We start from the raw sequence: 25,002 nt of genomic DNA on the forward strand, positions 1-25,002 counted from the left end.
CGGTTTATTGCTAATAATGGACCTTTAAAAAATACTGAGTTGTTGTAAGGGTGTTGACCATACTTTTCTGACCATTGTGTAGTGAGAATAGAATCCAGGTTAGTATTAAATAATGGTGCACTTTTGGGAATTGTTTTCTTGAGAGACAATGGTACTAGATTAGGAAAGTTTTTCAATTTATGCATTAAAATGAGTGCGTTCTTTACAATGATACTGTGTACTGTCAATATTTTATGTGAATAAAAGCCAGACTTGGTACTTGCTGGGGGGATACCGTCCTTGTACCAGTAATTGACGAAACCAGGTAATACTGCTCGAAGGCCCATTTTCTGTTTTACAAAAAAAAAAATATAACATTATGTATTGATTGTTTTGTGGTAAATACAAATTTTGTTTTTCTTAAAATTTTATTTTTCTCAATTAAACCCGCTTCATGGACTCATCCATCAGCTTCAACTTGTTGAAAATGCTGCTGCTAAAGCTATTGTAGGACTTTACAAACATGATCATCCTGGAGATACTCCGAAAGACCTTCATTGGATGCCTATCAGTAACATAATTCAGTAAAAGTTATCACTCCTTGTTTATAAGTGTCTTAATGGTATGGGACCAGATTATTTAAGTACTATGTTAAAATTTGCAAACTATAATCATCTTATCTATTTGACTGAACCTAGGCCAGACCAGGGTACATACACAATGTGGAGAAAGATCTTTTCAGAAAGTTGACCCTAAATTATGGAATGAACTGCCATTTGAAATTAAGAATTGCTCAACATAGGACTCTTTTAAAGTGTTTCTGAAAACATTTCTTTTCAAACGTGCTGATAATATTGCATCTAGTTTTTTTAGTTTGCTGCCATAATCAATCCTAGTTTATCCCTAAATGTTTCTACTGGAAAATGCATACACATTAACGTTTATTTAGTGCATCAAGTTTAATACCCTTGTTTGTATCCTTGTATCCTTGTATCCTACATACAATTAAATCAAGTGATACAATCGGAGGAGCACAATCAATTCAAGTGTTGCAATTAGCAGAGCACAATAAATAGGTTACGGAAATGGTCCATTAAGTAAAATACAATTTTAAGTAAAATTTTCCACAGAAGAATCAATACATATTGAATTATAAATATCCGATAATTCCATTAATAATCATTAAAAGTTGTTTTGTCATTTGTAAAATCAAAAACGAAAAGCCGTACGCTGAACTGTGAACGCGCGCGGCGCCTTTTCTGCAGCTGCCTAGCTTCAAGCTTGTAGCCGCTAACATCAAAGCCGCCGCGCGCGCCCAGTGCTGGGGTGCATTCTCATTAACAATTAAACTTGGTCAAAGATAGTCATATACAATTCCTAAATTAAATCAATAATCATGTTAATATGAGTATTCAACACTACTCGACAACAAATATTTGCCGGCCCATCAACGATTCAGTCGCCGAAACAAAAATCAAATGTTTGCTTTTTCGTTTCAGGGACTGTTTGAACTCAGTACTATATCCGACTAATCATACTTTATAATGGTTAAAATTTCACTTTAAACAATCACATATAATATACATACAATTATTATTTTATTAATTTGGAATAAATATCTCCAGCTCGACCCAAGAATAAATCCTTCAGAGTGTTTTGCTAACATAAACAAATCTAGTTGAATAGAAGATAAGTAGCAACACATTAACTTGCCCTCACTTAGTATGAGCAGTAGTATTTATAGGACATCAATGGGAAATATCGGGTAAATAAACAGCTCAGGTCTTGGGAGCCGGCTCAAGCTGATCCCTCCACATTACACACAGGGCCTTGTAAATGTAATGTGTAACACTTTACAGGCGACAGCAAACAAAAACAAAAACTTATAACATGGGTGAAACAGGACACCACACGTGTACGATCTCAGCCGCGCAGTATCATATAGCAGTCAAATTGCAAAGGGTCCTGGACCCCCAAATCGAGGCAAATCATAAGAGATTACCTGTAGTGGGATGCGCACGATGTGCTTTGTAACGTTTACAATTAACTATGTGTTAAAACTGCGCGGCTGAGTAGTCCAGAGGTAGGATTGGACTCCCTACAACACAAAATTTCACGAAGATCATGCGTGCGCTTACATTAAAACGCATGATAGTAAATGAAGACCTTTATATTGCGATTTGTTATTTCCTAACACTATTACTAATTACTATTTCTATTTTAAGCACCAGCCACCAGATAATAATTTTAAGGCGTCCACAGACGCCTGGACGCCCTCAATAGCCGCCTCTGCCAATTATCACAGACTCTTCTACTGTCCACTGTGCAGCTGCTCTTTAAGCATTCCTTTAATGACCAACCATCATGGTCTATCTTAAGAGATGATAGTGATAACAGCATCACTGTCTTCCGCTCTCTAGCACAAATTGCTATTGGCGAACTATCATAAAGATGATTATTCTCCTTGTGATATTTCTTCTCCTTCAGCTTCTACCACTCACTAGTCACTCTACTGCCTCATCTTCTGGATGTCATTATCTTTAGTTTAGTTGAGGATTCTCAACACCCACTTTCAAGTCGAGTTCTCTCTACCCACTTAGTCCACATACCTTGCAAACTTACAGTACGGTATTTTTAATGGTCTAAGTTCCTAATACTCGCCAAAGATGGTCCCACTAGTCAATCGTAGGAGGAGAGAAAGCTTAACAACAAATTAGGAGGCTGCATTTTGTTTTGATTTTTTTAGGTCTTAGTATTTATCCCCATTGTTTTACAGTTTTAAGAGAACTCTCCTTAAATTATTTTTATGCAGTCACTCAGATAAGTTTATACCAGTTGGGACCTCATAGAAGCTTTTAAAGTAACAAGTGGTTTGACTGATTATGGATCGGGGATGTTTAGAATTGGCAGAATCTTGTTTCAAGCAATAGATGTAGTAGAAGTTTAACTAAAATCAAGAATATCCAGAAGTCTCCCGGAGCGAGTTATTCCATATTGGAACAAACTCCCTCCGGACGTCAAGAACTCTGTGACAGTTTTAGGCTTTAAAATTAAATAAGAAGGATTTAAGAAAGATATGATTTCTAAAAGAAATACAAATGATTGCTTTTTTTGGGATGTTTCTAATGAAGTTTTAGTAAGAATTGAGGGAGCCAGTTATGTCAGTAATAAAGAGAAACATAACGATTATCTTTGGTTTCATCCTTATGTGGCAAAGAAGCGTTTCATAAATCTTTATTCCACTGGGAAGTTTGATAAGGTTTTTGAAATAGGATAATGTTTTGATTCATTTTTTAAAAGATATTGTTTTTGATAAATAATCAATGTTGATGGGGAAATATTCATTATACTAGTGTAACCCGGCCTTTGGCCGGGATTTCATTGCTGCAGTTAAAAAGGGTAGGAGTATTTACCCACTGAGTCAGTAACACATAATCGTATAATCAGTTCTTTCTCGTGGATAATTAAGTCATTATTAGACACCACCTTCCATGATCATAAGGTCCGGTACACCCTGTACCACGACTATTACACCTCATCACTCCCGTCTTGAACCGCTTTCCATTTTGATTTAAATCGTTTTAGAAATTAACCCTTACTAGCAGGAACCTGTCTAATCTAACCCTAAAGTTTTGTCAAGATTCAAGAGACTAAAATAATTATACTTGTTCATCTCCAGTAGCTCAATAAAATATTATGCGAAAACTGGAAAAAATGATTTGTACCCCCTGGCCCCCCCCCCCCTGGCCCCCGCCCCGATATATATATATATTTGTTTTATTACAATGATTATATGCCTAGACTGTTGCTTTGCAGAAATTTGTTGTTTTACCGATTGGCCAAGATGATGGTTACTCAACGTTATATTAGGTGTAAGGAAATTATGGTTCACCTCTCAACAACTATCCAGAATCCAAATCTATAAATTTACTTTAATCTCATTTCTAGGGCCCGATGTAATTGCTATGATCAGTTTACTGGTCAACTGGTGTTTCGGTGTCCCTTATTTTGTTTACACTCGGTCACTTGTCAAGGCATGTAAGGTCATTCGGCGATATTTTCTTTGAAATAAAATGATGTATTTGTGTAACAATTTGAAAGTTTATTGATAAAAAAAAGCATTATCTTTAAACAGCTGTGTCAAAATGGTGAAAGAGGGTATAAAGATTTTCCTAAGGGCCAAACCGTCCAAAAAACTGAAAGGGGTACGTTTTTAAAACTTTTCATCTTCGCTTTTATTTTATTGTATTTGTATTTGTTCGAAATCGTTGTGTACTGTTTACCAATAAAGTACATCAAAGTATCTGTTTTCGGATACTAAATAGAACACAACCTAAGTAAAAGGTCTTGTGACTTATTACAACTTCTTGTGATAGATTTATTACATACAGCTGCTACTATAAAGTTAAATTTCAAATTCTGGAACAGATAAATAAATAGAAGCGGATGTTAGAAATAATCTTTTCTAATTTTTTTTGAAGATATAATTTAACTGCTCCTAATTTAAGAACTGGCATTTGTTCTTAAATAAAGTCATCATTTTCCTTCTCTTCCACAGCACACAGAACTAGACGATGATGGGATTGTAACATTTAACATACCTAAAGAAGACAGTGAGGGTTATGTAAACAATAAAAAAGATTTATACAAGTTTAAATTTGAGGAAGTATTTCCAGAGAAAACTCAACAAGATGAGATTTTTGAGAAGGTAAAGTATTATCACTTGAAATAATATTCTCACAACTAAAGAACATGACATGATCAAATGTGCAAAATGAACATGATGATAACTAATCTGTATTGCATATAATATGAAATAGTGCACCAACCTCCAATTTAATTATTGTTCACTGATCTCTGCTCAAGGTGTGTAAAAATGCTGCAGAGAGTGCACGTAGTGGATACAATGCTACAATATTCGCTTATGGACAAACTGGATCAGGTTATTATCCAAAGAATTTGTTCGCTTTTGCATATATTTTTCAATTTATCAGGCCTATCTTTACACAATGTCATATAACTTTGTAATTGTTTAATTATAACTTTGACACATATTTAATTATAAATTTGCCCAGGAAAAACGTTCACAATCACGGGAGGAGCCGAGAAGTACAAAGACAGAGGGATGATACCAAGATCTATTAGCTATATCTTCCAGTCTTTCGAACAGGTAACCAATACCAAGATCTATTAGCTATATCTTCCAGTCTTTCGAACAGGTAACCAATACCAAGATCTATTAGCTATATCTTCCAGTCTTTCGAACAGGTAACCAATACCAAGACCTATTAGCTATATCTTCCAGTCTTTCGAACAGGTAACCAATAAAATTAATAAATTTTGTTTAAAATCAAATAATTATTTGATCAAAGTATCGTTTCACATAGTATTACATAGTGAGCAGCGTTCTGTCAAGTTGTCCATAATAAGTAAAAGACACGTGAACAGTTTAGCGCAACATCAAAAGAGAACAGTTCATTGACAGCGCTAAGTTTGCTGCTTAGAGACACGTGATGCCCATATAAGGAGCTAATCTTCGTCGTGTTCTGCCTCACACCGAGAGTTAGCTTTAGCTGTGAAGCAAACAGTTCTCCGCGGAATCATCCCCTGCACCTCCTCCTCTGTAATCTTGTCATTACTCTCCTGTAATTATTACTGTAGACACAAGTCATATATGTATATAAGGAGATTTTATGGCTAGTACCCAACCGCTAACAATAGTTTAGAAAAAATTACAAATTTCTCTAAATAACCTGGCTCCACATAAGGAGGGATTTAGCAACGTTAACCTCCTCGTGCACCACATCTGCTTCGTCCCCGTTAACAGTCACCACTATATCCCTTACTAGCTCCTGGTGTACCAGTGTGTTAGCAGTGTGGTATTTGGTATGGTATTTAGTATGGTTAGCAGTGTGGTATTTAATGTGGTATTTAATGTGGTATTTGGTGTGGTATTTGGTGTGGTATTTGGTATGATTAGTTGTGTGGTATTTGGTGTGGTATTTGGTGTGGTATTTGGTGTGGTATTTGGTGTGGTATTTGGTATGGTTAGCAGTGTGGTATTTGGTATGGTTAGCAGTGTGGTATTTGGTGTGGTATTTGGTGTGTTAGCAGTGTGTTATTTGATGTGGTATTTGGTATGGTTAGCAGTGTGGTATTTGGTGTGTTAGAAGTGTGGTATTTGGTGTGGTATTTGGTGTGGTATTTGGTGTGGTATTTGGTGTGTTATTTGATGTGGTATTTGGTGTGTTAGCAGTGTGGTATTTGGTGTGGTATTTGGTGTGGTATTTGGTGTGTTAGCAGTGTCGTATTTGGTATCAGGTATGGCTAGCAGTGTGGTATTTTGTGTGGTATTTGGTCGGTGTCATCACAATATTATGACAATATTTACTTTGCTTGTGCAGTAAAAATTCTTATTGTCTAGGTTGACATGTGAACTCGAAACAGTTATTTAATGTAATTTCAGAATTTTATATTTCTATATTGTGTAACTCCCACCGAGATTTCCTCGCCGTCAACATATCCGTTATCATCCTGGTCGTAATGTTTGAACAGGTCGTGATGTCTGCTCTTGTTAACTCCTGTACTGAGCATGTGCCTGAAAAAGAGGAGTATTAGAGTTACTTTCCAAAACTTTTAAGTACTTCAGTTTTAGTCAAGTAGATAACATCTCTAAACATATAGGATGTCCACATTTTGTTTGACTTGTAGAATTCTGGAGTTTTTAATACAAAGGAGATTTTGACACATACTTGTTTAGAAAATTCTGCTGAATGTTGAGGAAGTGGCCTAGGTCTGTTAAACTGACGGTATTCTTCCCAAAGCAAGTGAACAGTGCCTGACAATTATTTTACAGTTTCGTAGTGGTTTAATACCAAATTATGATCACGTTAAATATTTAGTGTTGAGGTCTTTATTGATGATAAATAGGCATTTTATAAGCATGCGTTTCTTCATAACTTAAAATAACAGCCATCATAACTTACACTAATTAACTAATTAATTAACTAATGAAATAACCTGTACAACAATACAAGCAGTGGCTTGTAGATTAACCAGTAGCTCAGGAGAGAGAGATTTGCGTCTTGTACTGTAAATGGAGGAGTTAGCTACTGAGTTTTCTAGCATGTCTTTTATCATCTTCAGGGCTTCCTCGCTATCCATGTCTCCTGAGGTGGATCAGTTCTTTTCAAATAGTACTAAAAAATAGTACTTAATATTACTAAATGCAATTTAAGATTAAATTTAATGTATTATTTTCACTTTTCTGATATCAAATTCTTCAATCTCCGCTTATAAATGTACCGTGCAGTGGCCGGCTTATTTCAACCCTTGTTGTTCTCAAAATACTTTATTTCAGCATTGTTAATTTAAACTTATTTTCTGCTTGTCCCCCCCTGCTCCGCTCTACGAACCAGAGTCGTCAGCATCGTAGGTCTTGAAGAGGTTCATGAAGAAGTGCCCCGTGATCGGTGAGAAGAGCAGCGAGAATGCCTCGTACAGTGGTTCGTCCAATGGGAGGGCTAGGATCAGCTCGCATATCTTAATTCTCTTCTTAAAGGGGTTCTCTGAAAGTAGTAGCAGGGCTAGGACCAGCTTAAGATAAACAGATATTTTAAGTGATTAGATTATATTATTCAATATTGTATACAAAATGTTTTAAGTAAATGTAACTGTAGTGAGAAGAGCTAGGACCAGCTGTAGCAGTTAGTCCACAATCTCGGATCTCCACCAGGGCTTCAAAGAACGGTTTCAGCTCCGTCACATCCACCAAACCCTTGTCGTTCGGTCTAAAATGAGCTAAGATCTCGATGAGAGCATTGCCAAATATAGGGGGGTCGGTTAGGTACGGGTAGAGGAAACTAATCCGGAAGAGTGTTAAACTCTCCCCTGTTTGGAGTCCTTGAGATTGTGAGAAGTATCTGAGAACGGGGATTAGTAACTATTATTCCGAGTTAATAGGTTAATAATTAGTTAATAATTAGCTAATTGGTGTGCCCGTATAACTTTTTAACCCTGCACGAAAAACATGAAACCGTTTGGGGCCTTAATCTCTGGTCTCCGAATCATCTTTGCTGAAATTTTTCAAGTCTTATGAAACTCTGAGGAAATATAATATAGAATGTAACCATGGTACCAGTATTGGAAGATCATGTCTCACCTCCTAAGGGCCTCAGTTCTTTTAGTTATCTTGGGTCTGTTACTAAGCACAGGACAAGGTTTAATAGGCTCTGTTACCTGCTGTACCTTATCAATAACACCTGCATAGGGTTAAATCTTACTAACAATATTGTTTGTTTTTATTCTACAATCTGCGACTAGATTAATCTTTTTTAAGCAATTAAAATATCTACAAAACATGATGTCAGTTTGTCGAATATGATATGAGACTGTACTTGCCTGGTTTACAGTATAGTACGTTGATGATAGTCCCAGCTGATAAGTGTTCGGGTTCGTTAACACATCTAAACAATAGAGCAACGCATGCTTTAACCGCATCTGACAAGGCCTTCTTACTGGCTAGTGGGTGGGAGGCTTTCTTTTTCTGTCCTGCTACCTGTAACACATAGCTGTTACACTGTAACACATAGCTGTGTAACACTGTAACACATAGCTGTACCAGTGTACCAGTGTAACACATAGCTGTACCAGTGTAACACTGTAACACATAGCTGTACCAGTGTAACACTGTAACACATAGCTGTACCAGTGTACCAGTGTAACACATAGCTGTACCAGTGTACCAGTGTAACACATAGCTGTACCAGTGTACCAGTGTAACACATAGCTGTACCAGTGTACCAGTGTAACACATAGCTGTACCAGTGTAACACTGTAACACATAGCTGTACCAGTGTACCAGTGTAACACATAGCTGTACCAGTGTAACACTGTAACACATAGCTGTACCAGTGTACCAGTGTAACACATAGCTGTACCAGTGTACCAGTGTAACACATAGCTGTGTAACACTGTAACACATAGCTGTGTAACACTGTAACACATAGCTGTACCAGTGTACCAGTGTAACACATAGCTGTACCAGTGTACCAGTGTAACACATAGCTGTACCAGTGTAACACTGTAACACATAGCTGTGTAACACTGTAACACATAGCTGTGTAACACTGTAACACATAGCTGTGTAACACTGTAACACATAGCTGTGTAACACTGTAACACATAGCTGTACCAGTGTACCAGTGTAACACATAGCTGTACCAGTGTACCAGTGTAACACATAGCTGTACCAGTGTACCAGTGTAACACATAGCTGTGTAACACTGTAACACATAGCTGTACCAGTGTAACACTGTAACACATAGCTGTGTAACACTGTAACACATAGCTGTACCAGTGTACCAGTGTAACACATAGCTGTACCAGTGTAACACTGTAACACATAGCTGTACCAGTGTACCAGTGTAACACATAGCTGTACCAGTGTACCAGTGTAACACATAGCTGTGTAACACTGTAACACAGCTGTTACACTGTAACACATAGCTGTACCAGTGTAACACTGTAACACATAGCTGTGTAACACTGTAACACATAGCTGTGTAACACTGTAACACATAGCTGTGTAACACTGTAACACATAGCTGTGTAACACTGTAACACATAGCTGTACCAGTGTACCAGTGTAACACATAGCTGTACCAGTGTAACACTGTAACACATAGCTGTACCAGTGTAACACTGTAACACATAGCTGTACCAGTGTACCAGTGTAACACATAGCTGTGTAACACTGTAACACATAGCTGTTACACTGTAACACATAGCTGTGTAACACTGTAACACATAGCTGTACCAGTGTACCAGTGTAACACATAGCTGTACCAGTGTTACACTATAACACATAGCTGTACCAGTGTAATACTGTAACACATAGCTGTACCAGTGTAACACTGTGTCTGTAACACATAGCTGTACCAGTGTAACACTGTAACACATAGCTGTAAGAGTGTAACAAAATATTTATACTTTAATTGGCAAGCTTGTCTGTAAGATTTTGAATTATTCAAAGAATTTCAAGTCTAAATGGAGACAATATAAACACGATATATTATAACACAACATAAACAAACCAATCGGTTCAACAGTTGCTGAGTTTGTCTTTTATTGAAGGTTAGTGCCTGTAACTCCGGGTAATATACATTTATCAAATACTTGAGATGCCTATCTGTTATCCCAAGTTGGACTATATCCTGGATCAACTTCAGTCTGGGGTTCAGTCTAAAGTTCTTCAGTATCTTCTTCAGGGACACTTGAGATTGGGACTGCGTGGAGGGCTGTTCCTCTCCCAGCTCAACTATTACCTGCAATTAGATCATAACCTTCAACCTTGATTCTTTCAATTTGTTGTTAATCTTCTTTATAATATCTATGATTTCGACATTTATTTAGAGTCGATTAATTAGGAGAAGGCACGAGATTTCTCTTATATCTGTAACGTGACGACCACAGTACCTTGCTACTAGCAATTATCATCTCCTGCTCGAATGTCTTATCACACGAGTTAGGAACCGGAATCAGATCACGTGACCCTCCAGTTACTGAGACTGTATAGTATAGTTGTAGTATCTTCACTGCCCCCTCTATATTGAGATATTCCCGTGTACGGGCCTCCTCCAGGGTAACTATTCTCTTTATGTAATTTTTATCTTCCTGCGAATATGGGTTAGGAAGTGGTCTGATAATTGTGCTTATAATTGTGGCAAAATGGAAAGGTTCTTCTTGTTTTCCTGCTAGATCCATCAAATGAGCGAATAAATAAACACTGTGATCACTGATTTCCTGAGCTTGCTAATGGAAACCGATATTGTTCATACTATGGTATCTTTGTCAAACTACGAGGCAGCCGATACAATAAGAGTATTGACTCACCATGCCAGCCGTGTACACGTGACTAGAAGTCCCCGCCATTACCTCTGACTTGAACAGTCTGACACCTCCCTTATCTGACATCACGTTCACAGGAAAAATAGTAATAACGCGTAGGAATGTGTAAGGTTGTGTAAGGATGTGCAAGATGTGTTAGCAATAACTCACAAACAAACAGTCATAGCAGATACAGATACTGATGGTGTTTAGTGACCCTTGTGAACTTTTAGTAAATCATGATAATCACACGTGAGGGATAATCAAATTTGGTGTGCTTGTCAGGCATGATAATCCTCCTCGCTACTCAGAGAGCTTGCTGGGGAACATGATTAATTTGAGTTGATTATCAAATTGTATCTGGTTTAAGTAAACCTCGTGTTATATTTGACTGTGTCTGTATTGCGATAGTGATCTGTGACTGAGTAACTCTGACCCAGCACAATATTCGACACTGTTTTAATGGTGAAACTGTTCTGGAGGGTAGTTTTGGTTAAAATGTAAATAAAGAAATAAAGAGCCATTTCTCCAGGGTCAGGCTAGAGACAAGGATAGAACTATATAGTATATACTTTTGTAATTTAAAGTTGACGATTGTCACTTGTTTTTATATTTTTAGTCCTCACAACGTATTATATGTGAGGAGAAGAGAGAGGAGGAGAAGAGAGAGGAAGTCGCCACTAAAAAGGATTTGTTAAAGGCCTGCTACAAAGAGGTAGAGGAGGAGATCCTGAAAGGAAAGATCAGGAAAGTTGAGGATACTGCTGATTGTTGTAAGAACAAGGAAAGCTGGAAGCTTGTCAACGATATTTCAGGGAGGACAAATCCCAGCTGTGGACTCGTGGAAGGGGGCAGCTTAACAGAACGTCTTGAGAACTGGAGGAAGCACTTCTCTGGGTTACTTGGAACGCCACCCACAGTCCCTGACAATAGCATTCCGATCAGGAATATACACCCTCCACTGAATATAGAGGATGGCCCGTTCACCATTGAGGAACTACGTCTTGCCAAAAAGCAGATAGTAGAAGGCAAAGCTTATGGTGATGATGGTATCTCACCTGAAGTGATGAAGAGGGTGGACATCGATGACGTCATCCTGAAGTTCTGCAACGATGCATTATGTGATGGTCTCATGCCCGATCAATGGAAGCTCAGCAATATTGTTCCTGTGCCAAAGAAAGGGGACCTCACTAAGACCGACAACTACAGAGGAATATCTCCGACATCGATAGTCAGTAAAACTCTGAACAAAATGTTGCTGAACAGGATGAAGCCAAGTCTTGAGGAAGTTTTAAGGGACAACCAGAATGGCTTTAGACCTGGGCGCTCTACAACATCGCACATCCTTGCTCTACGAAGAATTATGGAGGGTGCTAGAGCCAAAAATCTTAAGGCCACCATGGTTTTCATTGATTTCAAAAAGGCGTTCGATAGTGTGCATAGAGGTTTGCTCATGAAGATATTGAAAGCATATGGCATACCAGAAGCCATAGTGCGGCTCATTGAGGGTATCTATACGAGCACAAAGGCTAAAGTAGTTACAGCTGATGGTATAACAGAAATTTTTGATATCCTGGCTGGAGTACTGCAAGGAGACAATCTTGCCCCGTACTTGTTCATTATCGTGATTGACTATATCATGACAGTGACTATAGACGATGATGACTCGGACTCTGGGTTCACTCTCAGGCCTGCACGGAGTAGGAGGATTGGTGCCGAGAAGATCGCAGACGTCGAGTTTGCAGATGATGTTGCCCTTATCACTGATACCATTGAAGTGGCAAAATTACTCCTGGACAGGCTTGAAAAAGCAGCACTGACTGTTGGGCTAGCCATGAACGGCACTAAAACTAAGTTCATGACACTGAACATGACAGAGGAGGCGAGCAGTCTTAATAGCTGTTCTGGAAACCAGCTGGAAAAGGTGACAGACTTTGTTTACCTTGGAGCTTGGATAGCAACAACAGAGAGGGACCTGCGGGTCAGAAAAGCTAAGGCTTGGGCAGCCTGCCACAAGCTAAAAAAGATGTGGAAGTCTGACCTTAGAAGAGGACTAAAGATCCGTCTATTTGTTGCTACTGTGGAGTCAATACTTCTTTATGGTTCTGAGACGTGGACGTTGACAGAGCAATTGAAGAAACGCATTGATGGCTGCTACACTAGAATGCTAAGGATGGCACTTAATGTGGATTGGAAGCAGCGAAAAACCAACAAAGAAGTCTATGGCAACCTACCGAGAGCAACCATGAAGATCCAAGAGCGCAGGATGCGACTAGCAGGCCATATCCACCGGTACCCAGAACTAGTCGCAAACCGCTTGCTACTCTGTGAACCAACTCATGGGGTGCGGAGTAGGGGGAGACCAGCCATGACCTATGTTGATAGCCTACGAGCTGACACGGGTCTCAACGACACTGGGGAAATGGGCGGACTTATGGCGGATAGAGTTTTATGGAGACAGCGCATCAATACTCGGACGCTGAAGCCGCCTTAAGTCAAAGTCAGTAAGTCAACGTATTATATAATATACAGTAAAACCTCTCTATACCGTGCCTCTCTTTTCATCCCCCGCCCGATAGACCCGGATTCACTTTAGTCACTGTAGTCACTGTAGTCACTTTAGTCACTGTAGTCCCTGTAGTCACAAAGTTATTAAACACGTGACCATGTTTACCCATTTCAGAACCCTAACTGTCAGTACACGATGCACATTTCCTACCTGGAGATTTACAACGAGAGTGGGTACGACTTACTGGATCCTGCTAAGGAAGTCACACGATTAGAAGGTATTTTGCTTTCTTGTAACTTGCGCTTAACATAAATAATATTTACATTTAATCATGCTGCAGTAATTAACGGGTTAACGCGAGAATTTATGTACTCAAAAGAACTCCTGAGATTTATAAGACAAAATCATAAAGTATGTTATTATGCACATAATATAGAACAAAACATGTGAATAATGTTTAATAATGTCTATTATCTCAGTGTTTCTAGTTTCAATAAGTCTGTAACGAGAATTGTATCTAAGGGGCAGGTAGGGCATCAAAACAGTAAAACATGATGTCATAATAATTTCTACAGGACTGGATATGTCTCACCGCTTTTCAAGAAAGGTAGTAGGTGTGATGCTGCTAACTTCAGACCGGTTACTCTGACCTCACATGTAGTCAAAGTCTATAAAAGAGTGGTTAGGAAACACATGGTTCAGCATCTCGAAACCAACAATTTGTTATCTGACAAACAACACGGCTGCTTGACCCAAATGCTCGATCACTTTGACGACATCTTTGAAGGGTTTACTCAGGGGAAAGACACAGACTCTATTTACCTTGACTTCGCCAAGGCTTTCGACAAAGTCGACCTGGACCTTCTTTTGTTAAAGTTAAAGAGGTACGGATTTCAGGGCAAACTTCTAAGTTGGATCCAGTCATTTCTCTCTGACCGTGAACAAATTGTAGTCCTAAACGGTGTTCATTCGGACAGTGCCAGGGTTCTAAGCGGTGTCCCTCAGGGAAGTGTGTTAGGACCACTATTGTTCATTTTGTTTATTAACGATCTAGAGCTAGCTGTTGCCTTTTCTAGGGTAAGCTTCTTTGCTGACGATACTAGGGTCTCCAAACGTATCGGTTGCTTAAATGACTGTCTGCTGCTTTATGCTGATCTGTACGGTTTTCTCGACCTGGTCACACTGAAACAACATGAAACTCCACGAACAGAAGAAGTTTGAGCTCCTGAATCATCTCCATAACAGAAAGAGCCACTTTTCTGAACTCCTTTTTAACGTGGAAACTCTACTTTACAAGGTCACTTACAACTTGTTACTTGCCACCTGGCAAATAGATATTAACCAGGTCTTTATATTTACAGATTTGCCGAGGGTGCGGCTACAAGAAGATGCTGAAGGTAACTTCCACACCCGTAACCTGACAATACATCAAGCAAACTCGGAGGAGGATGGTATGTGATAAATATTTGCAGGAGTAAGGCTTATATCCGCTAGAAAATTACCAAATCTAAAATATAGGATAAATTGAAAAATGTTGCTACTTGCTTCATTCATAAGACTTAATAATTTTACTAAACCAGTCGCAGCCATTCCACACCCTGGTTCCATTATATTATGAAAAACTTGTTTTAATTCTAAATAAAATGCTCGAATATAGACTACCTATTTTATAGACCGTTGTCTCCGCTCATTTTTATTGAATAACCTTTTTATCGACTTACCTATTTGGTATTTATAAGGTTAGATAATTAGTTTTAAACAAGTATATTCTTTACTCGACTTAATCAAGAAAAATTTGTTGCGAGCGTATTTGAATGCATAATAACTGGTATAATTCGTTCTAAAGTTCTCATGTTTGAACATCTCATCTAAAGTTACATGTTTCAGCTCTGAATCTACTTTTTATGGGCGATACTAACCGAATGACGGCAGAAACACCAATGAACATGGCTTCCACTCGGTCCCACTGTATATTCACCATCTATATTAGTTGTAAGAGTGAGGATTCTCCTACAATACGGCGCGGAAAACTCCATCTTGTTGATTTAGCCGGGTAATATTTCTAAAGAATTACCTGTTTTGAAATGAAAATGTTATGCAGGGGGAGGGAGGGATGGAAAATAAGAGAGGCGTGGAAAAGGAGATTAACACAATGAAAGTATGAATGTTACAATTTCGCTTACTAGATTAATTACCATATTTTGATAGAGTTTGATTATACATAAGAACGAGTAACTCGTATCCTCAGTTCTGAGCGTGTATCAAAGACCGGTGTTTCTGGGACAATACTCAGCGAAGCCAAATACATCAACATATCTCTGCACTTCTTAGAACTGGTTAGTCATTACTTGATGATTAAGTTCATCACTCATCAGCAACATCGCATTTCGCTTCAATATCATAATTTTGGTTAACTTTTAGACAACGGTGTAAAAAGGTTGTATTTTCGGAAAATACACATGTCAGGAATCCGCGTGTCTTGAGTAGTTAAGAAAGCTTTTTAAACCCCACACTGTTCAAAATACATTTATTATTATATACATGTACAGGAAACAGAGTACAATCTATCTTTAGAGTACAATCCTTAAAAGTCTTTAGCTATCTAACTTCACGTCCTTTTCAATTTGTATACTTTGTAAACTTTCTTAAATAATTTACTCTTAACAAAATTCACTTAAATCTTATTGGAGCCATAATTTTGTATAATTTCAGCATTTTATTTTCGTGTTCAGCATTATTATGATTATGTCATAGTCATAGAATTTCTATATATAGTCATACACAAAGCTATCACATTATGTGTCAGGCAGTTAAGTCATACGCATAAGTTAGTATAAGCAAATCATTTTTTATGTTCAGACATTAAATTTCGACAATCTGTTGGTACTAAATGATAGAAGGTAACACTTACCAATATCATTTCCAACATTTTGGACGATTTAATAATAAAAGTTAATAATTTATCAATTTATTAGGTGATCACAGCACTAGGTGAGAGGTCGAGAACCCACATACCTTACCGTAACTCTATGATGACAAGTATGTTACGTGACAGTTTAGGTGGTAATTGCCTTACAACTATGGTGGCTACAGTGTCCCTGGAAAAGAAAAATATTGATGTGAGTTAGACCTGTACGGGGATGTTTAAAGTTCCTTGTTGGTAATTCTTGGGAAATTTGTGCTAAGTGCTTCACTGCTGGTATGAAATTATGAAGAAATGACATTTAACACTGTTTAGGAGTCAATATCGACGTGTAGGTTTGCTCAGCGTGTGGCGCTTATTAAAAACGATGCTGTACTCAATGAAGAAGTGGATCCCAAGTTAGTTGTAACTCGACTGAAGAAGGAAATACAAAACTTACGAGACGACATTGCTTTAGCCGGGAGGGAAGTTTCTACTGACCCCTTGAGTGACGAGGAACTTTTAATGTAAGTTCTAATTTCTCACGTTAACCTGAGATTGGAAACAGAGCATCGCGTCCGCGCCATTTTAAATGTTTTTGCTGAACGATTTTGTTATAAATAAAGTTTTAATTTTATCACTGTGTGTGTCGAAAATAAATGCGCGTTAGCGCGCATCGCGTGTGATTCAAACCCACGCTTGTTATTTAGCAACCCCATTCGTAACAACAAACCATTCATCGTACCTATGGAGAAACTCTTCCCAGTTCCCTATTCCATCTTAATTTTGTTATTGATAACCAAAATTTGTTTAAAAAACGCCTGATATTCTTTTCATTCTCAATAATAGAACGGCTAATAAAGCACTCAAATACCAGTTACCACACTTTCCCAACAGGTGCCGAGAACGTGTTAACAAATACATAGAGTGCACTGATCCGGAAGAGCGGCTGGATATAGACGCAGATGTCAGGAAGATTCACTTTTGTTATCAGTACTTCAAACATCTGCTGAAGCAGGCTGCAAACTCGCGACCTGCTTCTAATCGCACTGTTACTTCGGCAACTTCGCAAATACTACCCGAACAGGTTTGAAACGAAATCACCATTTAATTAGATGTCAGCTGGGGTTTGTTTATATTTTCTGGTTCACGCGTTAAGACGTCATTTCAGCAGCAGTTTTCATCAGTCAGCAATTCGATTGACTCCCTCAATTTACTACTGTTTTACTTAATCGTAACACATTTCTTTGATTGGGGCGACATCTGTCCGACAGCGACATCTGTCCGACTCAGAAAATAGGTTATTCGGACAATAGTTTATATCAGATCCTACCGTATGATTTTCTTGAAACTTTCCATAAAGTATGGTGGTTATTATAGGACGGATAATCTGTGTAAGTTTGAGCGAGTTTCTATGTGCCAAATTTGAGATATCACCGTAAACACAAAAATATATCTCCAATTCGGTGGTTTGCAGTGGTTCCAAGGCATATATCTGGAGATCCAACGATACGATTTTCTTGAAAATTTCTAGATAGTAAGATAGCTTCAACAGTGAACTGAACCACGTGACTTAAATAAATAAATGTAATCTCCAGATGTCGCTGTCGGACAGATGTCGTGTTACCGAAAGTCAACAGTGAGCTGCTTTAAATAAAGAAATGTGCATCACTAAATTAAAATGTCACTATTTTTAAAATAATTTAGTGTGCGAGCAAAATACTAACCTAAAAAGGCGAAATAAGTTTCACGTTAACATTATATCATCTAGTGTTCCGTCCCTCGCATGTTTATAAATCCTCACCACTGCACTTGTCAGGTGGACAAAGAACTGAACAAGCTAAAAGAGCTCCTCGCTCAGAGGGACACAGAGATAAATATCCTGGTTAACCTGTTGAAGAAAGAAAAAGCTAAGATAAAAGGAGGAGGAGGAGGCGGAGGTGTTGAGAAGCCTATCTCTCCTCCGCCGGTAAAACCTCATCATCAGACACAGAGGAATGTTAAAACACTGTCAAAAGTTAGTTCAAACTTAAAATTATGGTTGTTTCTTACAATCTGGTATTTGATAAACAGTATTCACTAATTAGAACATATTGTAACGGTTGTAAATTAATATTTCAAATGGTCTAGCTTTTTGCTTGTTTAAGGGACGCCAGGAAGCGTTTGACATATTCAGAAGGGACTACAAGAACAACTCAGCTATCGAGCAGAACAAGTCCGAGCTAAAGACTAAGATGAAGGAAGCAAAACAAATCGGCGGGCTTGTTAACAAATCCCGGGAAAAAATCAGTGAGTATTTTGACGTAAGAGTGGGCTGGACGTTGTTCTTTAAAAAACTGTTTGATGTAGATTGTAGACCACATCATGTGGTATATGTTCGTGCTACTGCAGTAACTACATGTATTGCCATGGTGATGTTTTAATAACTATACCTCCTCCAGACTCGTTAAAGAGTTCGATAGAACAGCGCCGTATTGCCATGGCAGTACAGGGATTGGTACACTCTGATGTTGCTGAATTCGATCCCAAAGAAGAGGAATTGAAGAAACTGATAGAGTCTGAGAAAGAGAGGTTGGTGAAGATAAAGCATATACCGTATTTTTAAATGTTTAGAAATAAAATTATATATACATACAATTGTATATCTATATATTTTAGTTTTCTTCATGTCACATAAGCAAATTTAACATTGGTGAGCATCTGCTAGGTTAACTTAGGTAAATTGCGGTATCGAAATCTCAAAAGAGCAGTTGATTTCTCTTAAATTTTGTGATAAAACACCAATCAATATTAAAGAAACTTCTCGCCCTCACAGCTACAAACAAAGGTTTGCCCGACTGAGAGAACTAAAGACAGGTATCGAGCACCTGCAGCATCTACTAGAGCAGCAGCGTGTCCGCTTACAGCGCGACTTTGAGCTGTGGTACGTGGAACAAGCAGCAGGCACTCAGCAGGGTAGAACTGCTTGGAAAACTCCGTCTCCTAAACATCTGGCTTCTCTTACTGGTATGTGACTGGTATGTGTCTGGTATGTGTCTGGTATGTGTCTGGTATGTGACTGGTATGTGTCTGGTATGTGTCTGATATGTGTCTGGTATGTGGGAAAACTGTGTTAATCTTGTAAATCGTAGACGAACTTTAAGACATCGTTGAGCTAATGTTGACTAAATTTGCTTTTTCAGATGAAGTAAGATCATCGGGAAACCCAACCCCTAACACTGACCTCCCGTCTCCGCCAATGTCAAAAGAGAGCAGTTATCTTAGTAATCACAACTCAGTTCTAAGCAACAACAGCAACACTAAAAATCCTGTACCTAGCATTAGAAGTAATGATCAGAAATGTGAGTTTAACTTCAATTTCAAATACACATTACACATGTGTCTCAATTACACAGTGTATCAATTACATGTACTTTACATATGTGACTTGTATTCAAAACAGAGGTCGAAATTAGTCAAAAATCTTTCTCAAATGCCAATCATTGAAATAAGCAATGAAATCACCGACTCCAGCAATATCAATGAAACAAATCTCAAAGATCATCTCATGGAAATTTTGTCTCCTTACTCAACTGTAATTCCTCAAAATCACCAGAGCCTCCATATTCACTGCCACCGCTCACTTGATATTCAACCAAACACCCCACACTCCACAGTATATTCAATTTCAAGAAAGGCGCTCCTATGCTGTCAACTGTGTGTGCACTTATTTCCTTCGCTGCTCCGAAGAGCGAAATAGCTTCACCGAAGATATGCGTCAGCGTAATTCAAATGCACGAAACTTAAACAATTTTACTATCAATTTGGTGAGAACCTCGCGAATTAGTCATAATTAAGATTTAAGAATAACCCTGGCCTTGACTTCAAGCAAAGATGATTGTTTTCATTAATCTCTGTACAATTATGACGGTCCATGATAATGGATCTATAATTTAATTTTAATCCTGTGTAAATCCTGTGTAATCCTGTGTACACATGTGTCTCAAATACACATGTGTCTCAAATACACTTATGATAAATACCTCCATTTTACTAGTCTATATTTCTAATCTAAAAACTCGATTCTCCTTTTTAAAGATTTTAAATTTCATTGGATCCCAACCAAAACATAAGTACAACAAAAGGTATATATTTTCAGCGTGGTCAGTATCTCAATCGACCGTTAAAAACGGAGCCTTGACGGGGGATGCCGGAGTAGATAACGATATAATGTCTTTTATGCGAGCCAGAGAGGCTATCCTTAGACGGAGCCAGAAATAACCCTTCCTTGTTATACACATTCTACACATTCTACACATTCTACACATTCTACACATTCTACACATTCTACACATTCTACACAATCTACACAGAATGTGTGTTTGCTTTTACATTGACTGTGTAATGAGGTTTATATTTGTACTTTTTAGGCACAAAAATAAGCATAAGCACTCTGCAGATGTTACACAAGAAGAACGTTTTTGATTGATAGATTTAATTGGACTCTCTGTAAATTATGAAATATTCAACTATTTTTAGATAAGGTTAATAAATGGAGTGGGTAACATGAGCTGGTTATTCTTGTTTTTGTAAAATTTGTCAGTGACAATAACAAGGTTCGACCGGGATCCCGGCTTAATCCCGGTCCCGGTCAAAAATCGGCCGGGACCGGGAATCCCGGTCCCGGCTAAAATGCCGAATTTTGACAGGTTTTTTTTGCTAATCTTGTTGAATTATCAAAAAAAGTTTGCACAAATGAACGATTTTTTCAGAGCTATTAACAATAATCTCAGAATGTGTGTAACTGTCTGTGCGCGTGTAATTTCCGAGCGACTTAATCAAGAATACTTTTGCATTTCCACTGCGATAGTGAAGTCCCGGCCGTAGGCACGGGTTACACTATAGTATAGTACAACTACATTATAGGATTAAAGAATATTGAAAGTAAAATTGTTGTTATCTACGATCCTGGTCGTATTTCCGGCACTTTTTCCAGTCCCGGTCACGGGCCCGGCCAAAAAAGCGTTCCCGGTCGATCCTTGGACTGACAAAATAACATGTCAAGGGATGGTAAAATGTCGAATCGTTTTCAACCGATTAATAAATCCTATTCAGGTTTGATTTTAACTGTGACTATTTTTTCTAGTGAATATTAAGAACCGTCTTTAGTCTACCCCTATTAATATTTTTATATTCATGAGTATACTAACTACTAGTACTGGAAAAACGAGAGTAGAGTGGATTTTACGTAGAACTTGATTTTGAAAGAAGATACAAAATGAGTGCAACGACTTTATTTGAACACTTTTTTAATGCTCTTTTTCCGTGTTTAACCTGAGCTTGAGTTATATAACTTATACTTAATTAACTCTGAGAACTACAATGCCTGAGGTTGAGAACTCCAGACGCCCCCCCCCCCCCCCCGCTCCAGAAGGGTGCAAGCAATAAACTGAATTAATTGGAGCTTTGTTTCACGGTGGAAAGCGTAGTATCCTGATGTTTATGATTTTATGATGATGATGATGAAAATCTAAAGATATGGCTACAATGAGCATTTTAATAACAATATTAATTCAATCCTATAATGTGTCATGAAATAATATTAAAACCGTTGTATGTATCTACTTAACAAACTTCTTATCGGTCATGTAATCCAGAAAATGTGTTGCTGTTAATAGATAAGCAGCGTTATCACTCAGAAATCAACCCAGTTATAATAACAAATTTGAACAAGGGGGGACCAACATTTTAATTGTCTATCCATCATAATCTGATGAGTCAGTTGTGACTGGTGACACGTATCCTAGTGGTGGTCGTCGATTACACGCTATATGATGCGGTAAAAGTGGTCTGGGTTTCTTTTCCTTTTTCTTAGTTACTCCTGCACTGCTACTTTTGATTGCTGAACTTGTCGAGACAGTGTCCTTATCTTCTACTGATTTTGCTTGACTGCAAACTGCACCTTTCCTGATAAAATGATGTTCGTTTGGCGTTTCTCGAGCTTTCTCTCTCAATTCTGCTACCAGTTTTCGATGTTCTGTTATGATTTTATATAAGCTTATTAAGAGAACCAGTGTGACATTCGTATAACTTATAACATTGCAATTTGCATTTGTCGAGTTATTCAGATACTGTACTCGTGTATAAACCATAAACTGATATAATGATAGTTCTATCACCAATTACAGTGAATAATAAATTAAGTTTATGTACATTTTTTGGTTGATCATATTTTTTTCAAATTTTACTGAATGTGCTGCGTTTTACTTACAAATGAAATGAAATACAGTATTTTATCCCGCTTTTATTAACAATACAAATAAAATTAAAGATTGTCAAAGCGGCTGTAAATATAGCCAGGCTAACGTGGACCGTGGCAAGTAAAGTGACAAGTAAAATGCCACCTACTGTTCCAAATATACTGTTAACAGTATTTGGAACAGTGGGTGGCATTTTTGCCCTCTCGCGACTTTACCACAATATAACTTCACAGTGCACAATCAATCGACCAGATATATTCATACTCGATCTATCCTCAATTCTATCGATTTCCATTCCGATAGTGCAAAATTCATGTAGATTTCAAACTCAGGAAATTAATTAAAATTCCCCAACCCGAAAAAATACCTCATAAACTTAACGGGTGATAAGTTCGGCTGCTTAAAATTTGCTTAAAATCTCACCGATTATCCGTGTCCTGGCCATACAGCGATGTGAAAAGTTTGAAGAAAGTGGGACTTTTGAGTCTCGAGATATGCGCCTTTGTGACCACCAAAATTGCCCCTTTGGATAGGGTTTTCGGGTTTCAAGGGATATCTCGAGTTCGGCTGCTTAAAATTGGCCCAAATTTCACCGATTATCCGTCTCCTGGCCATACAACTGCGTGAAAAGATTGAAGAAAGTGTGATCTTTAAGTCTCGAGATATAGGCCTGCGATACTGGCCTGGGGGCATCTCCGTGTGGCAGGTTACATTAATCGCTTAGAGAGTTGAAACAGTGCAATTTAATAGATTATCGCTTATAAATCTATAAATATACTTTCCAGCTTCCTGCGTCATAAACAATACCATTTCCTTACCGAACGTTAAAGTTAATAAATAATATATCAATAATAATATTAACTTTTCTTATACCCTGCTATAGAGCAGTATTGTGTCCAACTACAACTACAAGTACAACTACAACTATATAGTAATTATCATGATAGTTGTAGTAGTTGGACGAATTACCGCTCTCTTCCAACAACTATCATAAAGTAAAATCGGCGTTAAACAACATATCGTCGACGAACGATTCAGCAGAACGAGCTATCGCCCTGATGACCAATTATAATACAAGGATCACTAGAACTGAATCGTCTTTAAAAAACTTGTTCAAGTGGTTGAGGACCATAGGTATAAATTTTCTTTCACCTCTAAGAAAGGTTTAAGGAACTTCCATTGAAATTACAGTATTCAGTTCAATTTTGAATAATATACATAGTTTGACTGTCTTGTGCAGATTGTTTTAAAATTTCCTCTTTGTTATTCTCATTTATTTTGATATTTCCCATCAAACAGCTGTAATGCTGTGAGTGTATATCAATTGTCTCAAAATCACTAATGTAACTACTTGGGAGCAATAATAAGTGTTTATACCCCATTAATATGCACTTGCTACCCCAGTCACACGAGTCCCCATGAGCAATGGTTGAGACCGCGCCTCAAAATGGAGGCACGGAGACATGTTGATCACTTGATGCCAAGATCGAAGAGATATGAGACCTTGACTAAAGATAACCATTATATCACATTTATATTACACTCCATTGCTTTCAGTTTCAGGGCTCTATCTACAGAGTACAGGGCTTTATCAGATTGGGGTCTCCCGCCCCCCCCTCCCGTCCTCCCGCTAAATCTACTAATCTATATTGCGACATGATTATTTGTCGAGATATCTATGTTAAGTATTTGGTTGAATTATATGATGTGTAATCGAATTCGCGCACCGTGGACGCGTTCAGATAAAAATGGTTTTGAGATCTGATTGAGCTTTTCTGAGCGTTTTATTTGCAGTGATAGTTATAGGAGCTTAATGACATTGCACATAACCTTTCAGTTTCAGTGATATTATACATCTAAAGCGAAATCTAAGTAAAAACTATAATACTATAATAAATTACCTGCACCAAATGCCATAATTTCTGTCATGTGAATACACGCTTCCTTTTTGTAGCCCCCTTGGTCATGTCTCACCGTCAGCTTCACTTCATTTCCACACTTCAGATGACAAGGAATTCTATACGTTTGGCCCTTTATAGTCAAAACAAAACTGATTTTGAGAACTCCGCAGAGATTCTCAATTCCTGTATCGGCGTTGACTACAAATACTTTCGTATCCTGCATACGAGTAGCGCCCCTGTCGAGATGGGATTGGATGATCACCACTTCAAAGAAGCAGAAGACTTCATCAAACTTCATTTTGAACCACAAGTCAGTGTTGAATACATACTGAGTGTGTGACAATGTTTCCAGATCACCGTCAGTAGCATATTCCGCCTTATATGCCTTACCTTCCCAAGTCAGAGTGCTGCTTTGGGAAACTGATGCGGGTTCAACTTTTTCTGAAAATACTTCAATTATTAATACGAATTATTTAAGAGCTGCGGAACTTAATTTCAGATTGAAGCTCTGCAATATAGTATCATTGCCACCACTTAAAACGTTTTATGTTTACGTACCTGTGCATGTAACACCATTTTCCACCA

General features: G+C 38.0%; 1 protein-coding gene across 1 annotated transcript; it reads left to right on the forward strand.

Annotated features, from left to right (window-relative positions):
• The first annotated feature begins 4,054 nt into the window (after window positions 1–4,054).
• On the forward strand, window positions 4,055–20,967 carry LOC134817825 (kinesin-like protein KIF6). Its single transcript, XM_063827165.1, has 17 exons — window positions 4,055–4,184; window positions 4,538–4,687; window positions 4,846–4,921; window positions 5,055–5,149; window positions 13,550–13,652; window positions 14,737–14,826; window positions 15,263–15,428; window positions 15,624–15,711; window positions 16,351–16,494; window positions 16,614–16,804; window positions 17,175–17,364; window positions 18,097–18,294; window positions 18,425–18,566; window positions 18,719–18,848; window positions 19,093–19,283; window positions 19,460–19,618; window positions 20,416–20,967. Exons 1-17 carry the CDS (start codon window positions 4,125–4,127, stop codon window positions 20,535–20,537), a joined length of 2,295 nt encoding a protein of 764 aa, XP_063683235.1. The 5' UTR covers window positions 4,055–4,124; the 3' UTR covers window positions 20,538–20,967.
• Window positions 20,968–25,002: the final 4,035 nt, after the last annotated feature.

Source organism: Bolinopsis microptera, chromosome 7 (genome assembly GCF_026151205.1).
Source record: "Bolinopsis microptera isolate Bmic1 chromosome 7, MBARI_Bmic_1.0, whole genome shotgun sequence".
Classification (NCBI taxonomy): Eukaryota; Metazoa; Ctenophora; class Tentaculata; order Lobata; family Bolinopsidae; genus Bolinopsis; species Bolinopsis microptera.

Excerpts from the sequence above, each read along its gene's own strand:
- LOC134817825 (XM_063827165.1), top strand. The coding sequence starts at position 4,125 with ATGGTGAAAGAGGGTATAAAGATTTTCCTAAGGGCCAAACCGTCCAAA. Across the intron at positions 15,712-16,350 it reads CTCTGCACTTCTTAGAACTG|GTGATCACAGCACTAGGTGA; the intron begins GTTAGTCATTAC and ends TCAATTTATTAG. Across the intron at positions 19,284-19,459 it reads ACATCTGGCTTCTCTTACTG|ATGAAGTAAGATCATCGGGA; the intron begins GTATGTGACTGG and ends TTGCTTTTTCAG.